This window comes from Rhinopithecus roxellana, chromosome 3 (assembly GCF_007565055.1).
Source record: "Rhinopithecus roxellana isolate Shanxi Qingling chromosome 3, ASM756505v1, whole genome shotgun sequence".
In the NCBI taxonomy this organism is placed as follows: Eukaryota; Metazoa; Chordata; class Mammalia; order Primates; family Cercopithecidae; genus Rhinopithecus; species Rhinopithecus roxellana.
Window position 1 is genome coordinate 74,756,973 of NC_044551.1, and position 13,688 is coordinate 74,770,660.

The 13,688-nt window shown below is 34.6% G+C and overlaps 1 protein-coding gene across 2 annotated transcripts in view; it reads left to right on the forward strand.

Annotated features, from left to right (window-relative positions):
- The window catches only part of GIN1 (gypsy retrotransposon integrase 1), a 32,172-nt gene that overhangs the window by 1,001 nt on the left and 17,483 nt on the right, over positions 1-13,688 (forward strand). Inside the window, exons 2-3 of one of the 2 annotated variants that reach the window (XM_010372113.2) lie at positions 10,484-10,629; positions 12,284-12,477. In XM_010372113.2, coding sequence (XP_010370415.1) covers positions 10,491-10,629; positions 12,284-12,477 — 333 coding nt within the window. In that variant the 5' untranslated portion in view covers positions 10,484-10,490. The remainder of the gene's footprint in view (positions 1-10,483; positions 10,630-12,283; positions 12,478-13,688) is intronic. The other variant, XM_030927250.1, reaches the window with a different exon arrangement.

Sequence of the window (13,688 nt, forward strand, 5' to 3'; positions counted from 1 at the left end):
TAAGTCCTAATCTTGACGTAATACCTAACTGCCTTACTTTATTGAACACAAACATAAAATTATCAAAGGAATTAAGCAATGAGTTGATTTTATTTGATGTTATGGAGGGGACAAAGTGTGTAAAGCTTAACCAAATATGACCCTGACATTCCTCATGCAAAACTACAAGTTGTAATCAACCACTTTCATTTTTTCTTATTCCTACACGTTTAAGTACGTAAGTAATGATTTTAAGAGAAATTCTTGAAAATATGAGCATATTAAAAGAAGTCCCAGGACAGTCTTTCTTTAGGTAATTGAAACCACTTAATAAGAAGATATTTATATTTGTCCCGAATATTACAGTTTCAAGCCATTGTCTCATATTAACTACTTTTCAAATACGTTGTTTCTAGGGACCAAGTAGTGTATGTATGGGCTTTGAAAGAACGAAAACAAAAACTGTTTCTTTTACGTTGCTTTTGTGTATGAATACCAATTATTAGCAGTAAAACTTTAAACTACTTCAAGGGCTGTGCTTTCTGTGAACTGAGTTTTCTTTCTTACGCATTTTCTTTTTCTCTTGTCATCTGCCTCTCTACCTCAAGAACCAGCAGTTTGTGAACTGCATTGGACTGTAATATCGTTATAAAAGAATACAACTCCTGAGTCTTCTGATTTTCTTCGTAGCACCAAAGCTTTATAAACATTGCTATAAAGCATTAACACCATTAATGAAAGGAAAGATATTTTAAAATATTTTTTCATGTAGATGAAGATTTTGAGAAAAGAAAGGCTTCTCTGCCTTTAAACAGCCTGATATGGATGATAATACTTAGATATGATAATAATTATACATTACCATATGCAAAGGACTTTTAAGTCCATTATTTTCATCCTAATAATTACAAAAAAGGAAAAGATATTATGTCCTCTTCCAAACATGGATATTAAGGCTTAAGTCTATACCTTCTTAGACACAGTTTACTTAGAGTGCCATGTTCGTGAAAGTGAACTATAATGTTTTCAAAAGTGAAATAAGTTACTTTTGGAATATTTGCTATAATTTTTAATTCTCCTTTCAGGAAATGCAAGTCATTCTTTATTCATTCACAAATAGTTGAGTGTCCACTGTGTTCTGAACATTATGTTAAACAATGTAAACATAAAAAATTAATAAGCTATTTCCATTCCTCATTTATAATCAAACTTATTGATTACAAAAATCACTTTAAAATTTGTGTAACAGAGGCCTGAATCAAGTATTATAAAAGCTAAGGATGACAAGTTAATTGACTTATTAGTATAGCAGCAGGGCAAAGCATAAAATTTGAAGTAAGAGACACCAAGTTCCAAATGTCAGTGCGTGTACTCACTTTATTACCTTTAGTAAATTGGACAATCTCTGGACCCCCATTTTCTTACCGGTAAATTGGATATAAAACTAATACCAACTCCATGGAGTATTGTGAGGATTATCATAGTAAAATACTGCATAACTTTGCAGCTGTAGTCGTGAGTCACTTAGCAATGGGAATAAATTCTGAGAAATGCTTTGTTAGGCAGTTTCAGCAGTGCACGAATACAGACTACCTACATGAACCTAGATGGTATGTGTGTGTGTGTGTGTGCGCATATATATATATTTTTTTCTTCATATAAAAAAAAATGTCCCTGCACATTATTGGGTATCATTGATTTCTCTTGCTTGATCTGCAATGCTAATATCAAATGCCCTATATCAAGTTCTATGTATGCTCCACTATCATCTTATCGGACCAGTAGGCAGTCCATCCTTGACCAAAACATTCTTATGCGGTGCAATTGCATTGGCAATTGTTTTTAAAATTTTTAATTTTTTAAAATTATTTCCTCTTCCTATACTTTTGGCTTTTCCAGATGTCATATAAACGGAAATAATATATAGCCGTTTGTGTCTGGCTTATTTCACTTAGCATATGATTTTTGAGATTTATTCATATTGTTAGGTCTATTTGTAGTTTGTTCCTTATCAATGCTTAATAGTATGCCGTATGTGGATCTACTATAATTTGTTTATCCATTCACCACTTGATGAACATTTGTTTTCAGGTTTTGGCTGTTAGGAATAAAACTTCTAGAAACTTTCACTTACAGGTTTTTAGGTGTATATATTTTCTTTAGGGTTAGTATCTAAGATTGGTATTGCTGGACCATATGGTAAATTGATGTTTAATTTTATAAGAAATTGCCAAACTGTTTTCCAACATGTTTACATCATTTTCTATTATCACCAGCAAGAGTATCCTTGGTAGTACCTAGTATTGTTAGGTTTTGTTTTGTTTTTGTTGTCGTTAGTGTGTAGTCATGTCTTATTGTAGTTTTAATTTACATTTTTTCGTTTTCTGTTGACGTTGAGCATTTTTTCATGTGTTTATTTGCTAACCATATCTCTTTGGTGAAGTGTCTGTATTTCCAGATTTTAAATTGGGTTGTTTGTTTTCTTGTTAAGCTTTGAGAGTTCTTTATAACTTCTAGATAAAAGTTATTTATCATATATATATATATTGCAAATATTTTATCCCAGTGTTATTTTTCTCTTCTTTTTTTTGGCAGTTCTTTAAAGAATAAAAATTTTAATTTTTTTCTTTATGCATAGGTGCTTTTTTTTGCTATCTAGGAAGCCATTACCCAACCTAAGCTCACAAAGAATTTTTGTTGTTGTTTTCTAGAAGTTGTATAGTTTTAAGTTGTACGTTTAGATCTGTGACCCATCATGAAGTAATTTTTACATAACGTGAGGTATGAGTTGAGGTTCATCTTTTTTCAAAGCATGTTTAATTGTTACAGCATTTGTTGAAAAGATTATCCTTTCTTCATTGAATTACCTTGGCACCTTTGTTAAAAATCAGTTTACCATAACTGAGCGGCTGTTTCTGGCACTATTCTGTACCATAGATTTAAGGCTGTCATTTTGCCATTATAACACATTCTTCATTACAATAGCAGTATAGAAAGTCCTGAAACCAAATAATGTGAAATTCTTCAACTATATTCATTTCTCAAAGTTGTTTTAATTATTCTGAGTCCTTTAGCTTTCCATATCAATTTTAGAATCAGCCTGTCAGTTTCTGCAGAAGAGCTTGAGGGTTCCTGATTGGGACTGCATTGAATCTATAGATCAATTTGGAGAAAATTGGCATCTTGTCCCACTTTTTCTCAGAGGTAGAGGGTGAGTTACTCCAGCTTTCTGCATTCTAATCAGAAGCCTATATGGGAATGTTTAGTGGTATTTCAGAAAGAAATAATTTTGCTCCACGATTATATTCGCTATATCTTCAGTGGAAGAGATCACAGGACGAATCCCTGTTTGTGAATTGGATGTCATCCCCTGCTGCCATCTCAAGAACGTCATACCATAATTTTTTTTCCTCTGTTTTCAGTCGTCTTTCTAGAAGCCCGTCCGTTAGCATTAAACTTTTTGGGCTATTCCTTTGTTGAAAGCAAAACAATCTTGTTTAAAAAAAAAAAAAAAAATTGTTGTAATTGTAGTAAATCACACATAACATGAAATTTACCATCTTAACCATTTTTAAGTGTACAGTTCAGTGGCATTAAGTACATTCACATGGTTTTACAACTATTACCACCATCCATCTCAAGAACTCTTTTCATTTTGTATAACTGAAACTCTTGACCAGTTAAACAATAACTCTTCCATTCTCTCCTCCCCACCCTCTGTTCTATGCAACCATCATTACTCTTTCTGTCTGTATGTCTTTGACTACTCTGAATACCTCATATGGTGGAATCATACAGTATTTATCTTTTTGTGACTCGTTCATTTCACTTAGCTTAACGTCCTCAAGATTCATCCATGTGGTAACGTGTCAGAATCTCCTTCCTTTTAAAAGTGTGTGAATAAATACACCATATTTTGTTTATCCATTCAGCCATTGATGGACACTTAGGTTGCTTCCATCATTTGGCTGTTGTGAGTGATGTGGCTATTAACAGGGCTGTCAAAAATTTTAACCCCACTAGAATGTAAACTCAAAGTCAGGAGAATTTACATCTTGTTTATTATCCTGTCTCCAACATTGTAACTGGCACATAGCAGTTACTCAGTAACATTTCTTAGATCAATGAATGAACCTTACATCTGTCTCTAGCAACTATCTTGTAGCTCCTTGCCTTTATAGCTAAGCTCAAGTTTCTAAATCCACTTTCTGACTTTCCATTCATTCCTTGTGTCATTTCAGTCTGGTTGCCAACCGCCCTGCTATACTGTAACTATACTGTATACTGTTGCCAAAACCACTAGCTACATTATGGTTCTTATATCACTTAGCCTCTCTGTCTACTTCTAAGAACTCTGTATTTGCCAGACTTCTATTACCAGAACCTCTTCCTGCTTTTTTCCTATGTCTCTGGCTATTCTCATGTCCCTAAAGGTTTACAGTGTATTTCGGAGAGAGACATATCAGCTAATATATTCAATAGAGTGTTTCAGATTTTATGATAAAAGTTGATACGTATTACTGTGAATGCACCAAGGAAGGTGTGCACAATTCTCCCTGAGATTGGAGATGTGGTTAGAAAGGATTCATGGATGAGTGAACTCATTAATGTGAACATTGAAGGATAAGGATATGTCCACTGCACTTCCTACTCTGTACACTTTCCATCTGATCCTTCTTCCATTGCCTTAACTTCGCCTACTTTTTACATGCCGAGTTTATCCATGAAGAATACAACCTGCTTAATATTGTCATCTTTCTCCCTAAGCCAGAGCTTTAGACAGAAGTGATCCCAGATTCTTCTTTGCATTTACTCCACACATGTAGTCAGTCACAGTTCTTATATAATGTATCTATCCATCTATACTGGCACTGCTTTGGCTCAGAATTTCCTCCTTTCTTGCTTTAATTGTACAGTAGTTTCCTAGCTGACTGGTACAGGTATTCCTGGCTCTACCCCAATCTCTATTCCATATTGGTGTACAATACACTTTATAGAATAGAAATCTAATCTTGTAACTCCAACTCATTCTTAAAATGTTAAGTTATTCCAGGTTGGAGTGGTTAGAAGACACTCTGTAGGAAATGACACCTAGCCAGAGTTTTGAAAGATGATTAGGGGCTGGAGAAATAGCAATAAAATTCATTCCAGGCAAAAGTATCAATGAAAAGGTATGAACACACTGCATGGGATAGTTGAAGAACTGTGGTTATTTTTTGAATTGAGAATGCCAAGAGAAAAACATGGAGAGACTGATAAAGAACCGTATCTTATAAAGCTTTGCATAATGGCAGAGGTATTTAGATATCATTAGTGTCATGGTCTTAATGGTTGTATTCTCCCAAAATTCATGTGTTGAAATCCTAACCACCAAGTTGATGGTATTAAGAGACTGGACTTTGGGGCTGGGCGCGGTAGCTCACACCTGTAATCCCAGCACTTTGGGAGGCTGAGATGGGTGGATCACTTGAGGTCAGGAGTTCGAGAGCAGCCTGGCCAACATAGTGAAACCCCATCTCTACTAAAAATATAAAAATTAGCTGGACATGGTGGCATGCACCTATAGTCCCAGCTACTCAAGAGGCTGTGGAACGAAATTTGCTTGAGCCGGGGAGGCAGAGGTTACAGTAAGCTGAGATCATGCCACTGCACTCCAGTCTGGGCAACAGAGCACAACTCTGTCTAAAAAAAAAAGAGGTAGAACTTTGGAGAGGTGACTTGATCATGGGTCAGAGCTCTCATTAATGGGATTAGTGCCTATATTTTAAAGAATCTGAGAGAAACCCCTTCCCCCTTGCCTCATGTGAAGTTACAGTGAGAAGACAGCTGCCCATAAGAAAGTGAACCCTTCGTAGACACTAAATTTGCTGACATCTTGATCTTGTACTTCCTAGCCTCCAGAACTGTGAGAAAGAAATTTCTGTTGGTAAGCCATCGAGTTTATGGTATATTTGTTATAGCCTCCCAAATGGACTAAGACAATCAGGAATGGCAAAAAGCATATTTCGAGTTAAGTGAATATTTTGATAAGATTTGTGTTTTAGTTTGACCTCTGTGACTGCAGTGAGGACAAGGACTATATTAGAGACAGAGGAGGCAAGGTCAGATAGAAGGTGAGTGTGAAGTAAGGTAGTAGCAATGGAATAAAGTTCAAGGTTCTACCTCATCCACAATCAGTGCTTTTCCTCCTTCTCCAGGTGGATCTGGGTCTCTGCACATCTGTTTTGATAGTACTCTTCGCATACATCTGTTATAACACCACTCTAAACTATATAAATGCTGATTTACTCCTCTTTTCCTCTCATACCAAAAGCTCTGTGAGGACAGGGATTTCATTTTATTTAACTTTGCATTAGTGTCATCTAGTATATATAAGGGTTTTAGAGCTCAGTAACTGAATGAGCAAATTCAAGGTTATATGGATGAACAGGCAAAAACCTATTAAAAAGGGTAAAACTTGGAAGTTCTACAGTAGGCACAAAGAAGATTAGGAGAGGTCAAGATCACTTTAGATTCAGAGATCATGGAACGTTTGCTTCATTGAGGTGTTAGAGCTTGATTTCGAAAGATGGGTAAGGCTTAATCAGGTGGAAGGATATACCATTTGGGGGGAAATGATGTAAACCAAGGTATAGAGAATGGTTGGGGATATGGCCATGGGTATACAAAGGAAACTAGTGAGAGAAGAAGCTGTGTTATGTCCTGCCAGGTTGTAGAGGGTAGGCTAAATAGTCTAGACCTTAGCCACTAAGTAGAAGATAATGCCCAGAGGCAGTCTTATAGTGTCCGCTCTGTCAAGTAAATCATTTGGAAGATAAAAACATGCTAGGAATAGTCTAAGTAAGTTTCAAGGTGACTATGTCAGGCAAATAACCACGCCTTTAAGTCTTAGTTCTGTTGTCGAGCCAAGACAACTCACCCATATAAAAATGAAAATAATATACTTGTGAAAGCATTTGTGAAATATGAAAATCTGTAGGAAATTTATGGTTTTTATGTCTTCTCCCAGTGATTTTTATGTCCCTCTTCCTAACATAGATATATGTTAGTCTTCTCCCACTACTTTGGTAAGAAAAAAACAAACCAAAAACCTTAAAGAGCTCAGTCTCCAAAGATTTTTGTAGTGGTTTCCTTTTTTCCTTGTCCCTGTGTACTATAGGTTTACTCTGAGGAGAGCAAATTTCTCTATTTCGATCTATTTTCAGTTACTCAAAAGTTAAAGATTTCAAAGCAGAGAAGTTAATTTCAGTAAATAGACCTTTTCTGAGGAGTTTTTATATATTCGTTATAAATAGAAAAAAACAACAGTGTCCTAATGGCATAGACTTAATATACTGAAGACTTCATCTTCCATTAGATAGAAAAATTTTCTGGTCTCTCCAGGAGGTAAATGGGTAGGGGGAGGAAGACAAGAGATGGTAGGAACTTGGAACCCCTGAGGTTTTTAAATATAAGAGCAAAATACAGAAGCTACTGTGTATTACGCAGACTCATATTTTTTTTCCCCAATGGCTAGTTTGTTTTCTACCAGTTCCAGTTACCCACATCCCTCTGTGTTTTGGGGCCTGTACTTCCTCTAAGGTGTGAGAGTTTGGTTTTTTCCTTCTGTGGGCTTTTACAGGCCTGATGAAGCTTCTCCCCTTTTCTTTTTAAGGCCCTTCAGGAGTTTTTGCAACCTTTACTGGTCTCTAAAAGGGAGGAAATACACAATTTTTATCTTCCTTTTATAAACCTCATCTTCCTACAGATACCATGATCCCAGCTGGCTAGGATGGGATATTTCTAGATTTTCTTTTAGATTGCTTAGATGATTTGGGACATTAATAGTTACAAAAACTATTAAGAGAAAACTATAACAGGAGGTTATATATAGTATATTATTAATTTTACAATATGTATAGTCTGTATATTGATTTCATCTAAACTGAGAAGGGACAAGTTTCTGTCCCTTAAACTTGAAAGAACGTGTATCAGTGTAGTATAGAGATGAAAATAGAGGACACAAACTAAAAATGATTTTGGTTTCTTTTTTTTTTTTTTTTTGAGAGTTGAAGATGATTAATGCAGAGCTAGAATGACAGGCAGGCAAATGGATGGGTAGACAAACGGGTTCTATATTCCCGACTTGAAATCACACAAGGCTTCATGAATTGAAAATTGATTAGGAAGTAAAAGTTTGCCATGGAATCCTGGCAGAGGAGAGAGTATAGTGAGGATGACATGGAAAGTAAAGGTATCAAGAGGTCTTACGTGGCAGATTGGAGCGCAGTAGGATACCACTAGTGTTTCACCACAGATGGTCTGAAAAGCACTGACCTAGAGCGACATGAAACTTAATAGCAATGGAAGCGGCTACAGGACCAGAAAAGAGTATATACGTGGTAAAACTTCTTGATACCTTTACTGTTTCCATGTAGTGGCTATTATGACTATAAAATATTTATGAACATTTTTGTACACATATTTTGATAGTCATAGACTCATTGCACTGGAATATAAACTTAGAATTGCCAAGCCTTTAGGGTAAATTTGTGTTTAGCTTTAGAAGCAACTCAGTTTTGCAAAGTGGTTGCAACATTTTTTCCTCCCACAATGTATGAAGTTCCAGTTGCTACCTGTCTGCACCAACACTTGGTGTTGTCTTTGGTTTTTAATTTTAGCCTGTTCAGTAGTGTGTAGTTCTTAGTCATCGTGGTTTTATTTGCATTGCCCTGAGGAATAATGATGTTGAGCATATTTTCACTTGCTTATTGACCATTGGATATTCTCTTTTATGAAGTGCTGTGTAAAAATTTCCCCCCATTTTTTGAATTGAGTTTTGTCCTTTTCTTTTTGATTTTTAGAAGTTCCTTACATACACTAGGTCTGAGTCCTTTGTTAGATATATGTATTAAAGATATCTTATCCCAATGCGTGTCCTATGTTTTCACTTTCTTAATGGTGTCTTTGATGAGTACACATTTTTATTTTGATAAAGCCCTATTGTTAATTTTTTTTCTTTTAAGGATAGTGTTTTTTGTGTCTTATTTAAGAAATCTTTGCTTATCCTAAGATTTGAAAGATCTTTTCCTATGTTTTCTTCCAGAATCATTGTCATTTATCTTTCACATTTAAGTTTATGATTTGTCTGGAATTAATTTTTGTGTAAGATGTGAGGTAGGTGGTTAAGGTTCATTTTCCCCCTAGTACAGTTATCTAGTTGTCTAGCATTATTTATTGAAAAGACCACCTCTTTCCTCATTGTATTGATATCTTTGTTGTAAATGTATTGACTTTACATGTGTGGATATAATTCTGGACTCTTTGTTCAATTACAGTGATGTATCTGTCCGTCCTTGTGCCAGTTGGCTTATCTTATTTACTTTATTTGTATAAAAAGTCTTAAATCTCATCCATTTATCTTTGAGATGATTTAGAAACTGTGATAAGCTACATTTGTTTGGTTTGGGGTACAGCCATCTATTAGATGAAAAAAATCATATATTTAATAATCAATTGGAAGTGAATTAAACTTAGAACAAACTAATTGTCTTATAATACTTTATAGAGATAATTAACTTGTTTTTTAGATTATGATGGGACTGTGTTAACATTTCAGAACCTTTGTTTTCAAATTGACATACACTTTGTGTTAACCTAAGGTAAGAAATGTACTGTTACTCTCTCTCTAGAAGTTAAAAATAGATCAGAAAGATGGATTTACATTTGGAAAGAGCTGTATTATAGGGGAAGTGAATTGATAAGCTGTTTAAGCCATGGTGATAGGCACAGTCTGTTCTGCTTTGTTCCAGCATACTCTTTCCAGTAAATACTCTTTTAGTCTCATCCCTAGATCCTCCAGTGGTCAGTAAACATCTTTTTTTTTTTTAATGTAATTTCAAAATTGTAAGATTTGTGTCAGAATCCTAGCAGGAAACAGAAGACATTCTGGCGGGATTTTAAAGAAAATTTAATGGAGCTTCTTTCTATAGACAGACAGTAACAAAGTAAACAGCATGGCACCTGGAGACTAGCAACAACAAACATAGTTACCACCTTAGGGCTGAGGTGGCAAGAAGAAATAACCATGAATATATTTAGAAATAATATAAAGCTATATTTCTTCTCTTATAACTTATTTATTTAAATGTCACATGACAGGATGTTCCTGTGTTACCATCCCTTGAAAGTAACATTTCAGTTGATAGCAATGCAATTTTAAGTAAACCTTTTTGAAGTGTACTGGTTCATTTCCTTTTTTCTCAGTATGTGGAAAATTTTCAGCATTTCTTATCAAGTGGAAAGAGACAAGATAATTTGTCATGGGATATATCAAAAATAGCATTTGAGTATTTTCGTTCATATACATCACTGTTCCTTTCCTGTACTGCAGTTGTCTCCCTCACAAATAAATTCTGAGAATTCTCAGTTCATATGTAAATAGAAATATGACAGAAGTCTTAGCTGAAATAGCAATTCAGTTAGCTTAAAATTTAAGTTATCTTTTTAAATACCTTTTACCTAGGTTCACAATGGTCCGTAGTGGAAAAAATGGTGACCTTCATCTTAAACAGATTGCATATTACAAACGAACTGGTGAATATCATCCAACTACACTGCCAAGTGAGCGAAGTGGTATAAGAAGAGCAGCAAAAAAGTTTATCTTCAAAGGTAAAATTAATGTTCAAAATTTTGATTATTGATTCTTCCCCACATTCTTCTTTGTGGAAATTTGAGAACTTCTGTAGTAGTTGGTTGTTGCTAAACAATTACCAGTTGAATTGATGATGCCACTCAATCAAAAGCAAAATAAAAATTACACTAAAGCTAACTAAAGGCCAGTAAGCATGAAAAGGGTGGTTTAAATTATAGACAGAATATGATACCATGAAAGAAAACAAAACATTTTTCTAAATTAACGACTTCTGCTTTGACCCTTTTGTGGTCTCTAATGGTGCACTTTCCAGCACTGATGCCACTTTCGATGAGGAACTTTTTTGATGCTTAATAGGAAAATGTTGACAAAGTTAACTGGTTTGTTTACTAACATGAAAACTGGAAAGAATTAACTATATTTCTGTGATCATGTCCCCCCAACCCCACCACTGCCATTAAATATTCTCAGGATCACATTCATTTTAGGACCCTTGGATCTTCCTGAATGGACTAAATATTTGAAAGGCAGTGGGATATTTATCTTGGAAGGTCATGATAATTTTTCCCTCTTTTTCCCCATATAAAGGGGAAGAGAAGTTTGGGATGAGATAAGCAACAAGTAGTCACCAGATGATTAGATGGATTTTGTGTTATAAATGCTAATTTTGTCTCTTAGGCTTACCCCAAAGCGGGTTAATAAAACTGTAAGATAATAAATAAATGCCTGTTTGCATCTCCCTGTGTATATCCCTACCAATAACTCCCTTATACTTAAGATTAGGCAGATCCATTACCTCTTAAACTGAAGTGAGGATTCATTCATTCATATATTTGATAATTTATGTAACAAATGTTAACTGGGTTTCTGCTATGTGCCAGTCACGTTCTAAGCCTTGGAGATATATTGAAGAATAACATAGATAAGGTTCCTGCTCTTAGATTGCTCATCTTCTAATTCTAAAAAGTAAGGAATGTTCCACTCATCAATCTGCTTACTCATATTAGTAGCTGAATGGGGTATTTTGGAGTTTGAATAGCTAGCCCATTCACACTGGAGAGGTAGATGGTGATTTGCTCCATCCCCTGGTTACTTCCGAGCTGCAGATTCTTCTCAGTTGTCCTCCTAAGGAAACAGAATTGTCTTGAGGATTAAAGTTTTTTCCACTTCCCCACTTCACCATCCCTACCTTCTACTCAGATATAGAAAAAGCGGAGAGAGCTGTTTGCTTGCAAAAATGCAGTGATGATAAAACATTATTTTAGAAAATTCTGTTCCAGGTAGGTGTTTTCTCTGTATGTAATTTATTTGCTAATCTGTTCCATTTTTAGGAGGTGTCTGCAAAATCTTCCTACTTTAAGTACTCCCATAGAGAGAGAATTTCATATTTCTGTACTTATTACATGCTTTGGTGAACAAGCTGGCTCTGTTTATATTGATAGGTACAAAATTATAGCAGCTACCGCCCTTCCTAAGTGTCTAAGTAAGTGTAACAGCTAAGAACCGTTGTGCGGTAGCATCATTACAAATAAATATTTTGTTTTAAATGCAGTAAGATTTTGTAAAACAAAACAAAAACCTTCATGGTTTAAACAGAAGGCTATGATTCTCTTAAAACTACATACATCTCTAAAAATTACAATTCTATCTTTTTGATATCATTTATTCCAGAAAAAAAGCTGTTTTATATTGGAAAAGACAGAAAACAAAATCGTTTGGTAATTGTTTCAGAAGAGGAAAAGAAGAAAGTCTTAAGAGAATGCCATGAAAATGACAGTGGAGCTCATCATGGTATATCCAGGACCCTCACTCTGGTAGAATCCAATTATTATTGGACATCTGTGACCAATGATGTCAAACAGTGGGTATGGCTTATGTATTTAGAATATTATGAATACTGTCTTTCTGATAGATATTTACAATTTATTATTTCTCCAGGTTTATTCTGGGTATCACCTCTCATTAAGTATTTTTGGCATGGTTATTTTTATTTAAAAACCATTTAAAGGGAGCTATATTTCCCTTCACAGGTTTTTTAAATCACTTAAGTATAATTTGAAAAGGAAAGAAGCATCATTTAAACACTTGAAAATGCCTCATTTAGATAAGAGATTATTTAGAATCAGATTTGTATCATTGAATTTTTTTTGTGTAGGCAGAATTTAAATGGAGCTGGAATTTGTTTGACTAAATCATTACCTTTTCAATGGCAATCATATAAGGTTTTTTTAAGAGGAGAATATGTTCATAGTAAGTCAGGCCTAGTATGTGCTCTCATCTTTTGTGCTTGTTCCATCTTGAGGTAGAATGTCATATATGACAGAAACCCAAAACCAAATATAACCAAAATCAAATTTTGAGGATCATGAAATAAGTCTGAGTTTTGTAACTTTATGACCCGTTGGGACCTTCAACTTCTCCTAATAGAAAATTCACCTATAGGAATTTTGGGGTTCTTGCTAGAAGTCAACTGATCCTACTCTTTCCAGTGTACTGTATGCCAAATGGTAGGAATTCCTTGGTATATCTGTGAAATCTCCTTAATAATTGTAGTAGTGCATCAGAAAGACTGGCATTTCAAGCATAAAGAATTAAACCAACAGTTAAGTATCATTTGTGAGTTATCAGTTTATGGGGTCTGTTCAGGTATTCCAAAGACCTTCATAATTTATATATTTTTCCTGTGATGCATTTTTTACAAACATTCAGTTAAATCTTTGTCAAATTGTTATCACTGCAGAATGAATATGATTTTTGGAAATAATCAGAAGTTATTTGTGATAAAATCCAACAAATAAGTTTAAATCGGAAAATGAAAATTCTGATCAAAAGTAACTGTGGCTATAAGGTGATTAAACAGCTTTTCAATTTTTCTTCAGAAGCTAGTTTGAAAGTAGTTTCTAGAGTGGAATTCCAGAGATGTATTGAGAAATGGCACCCATCCATAATTGAGCAGTTAATCTTGTCTCACCTCACTTAAATGAAAGCTGCAGGACAGCATGGGTTTTGTTTATGTTTATTCTTTTCTCACGATTGAGAGAAATTTCTCCATCTATACATATTTTATGAATAAAAT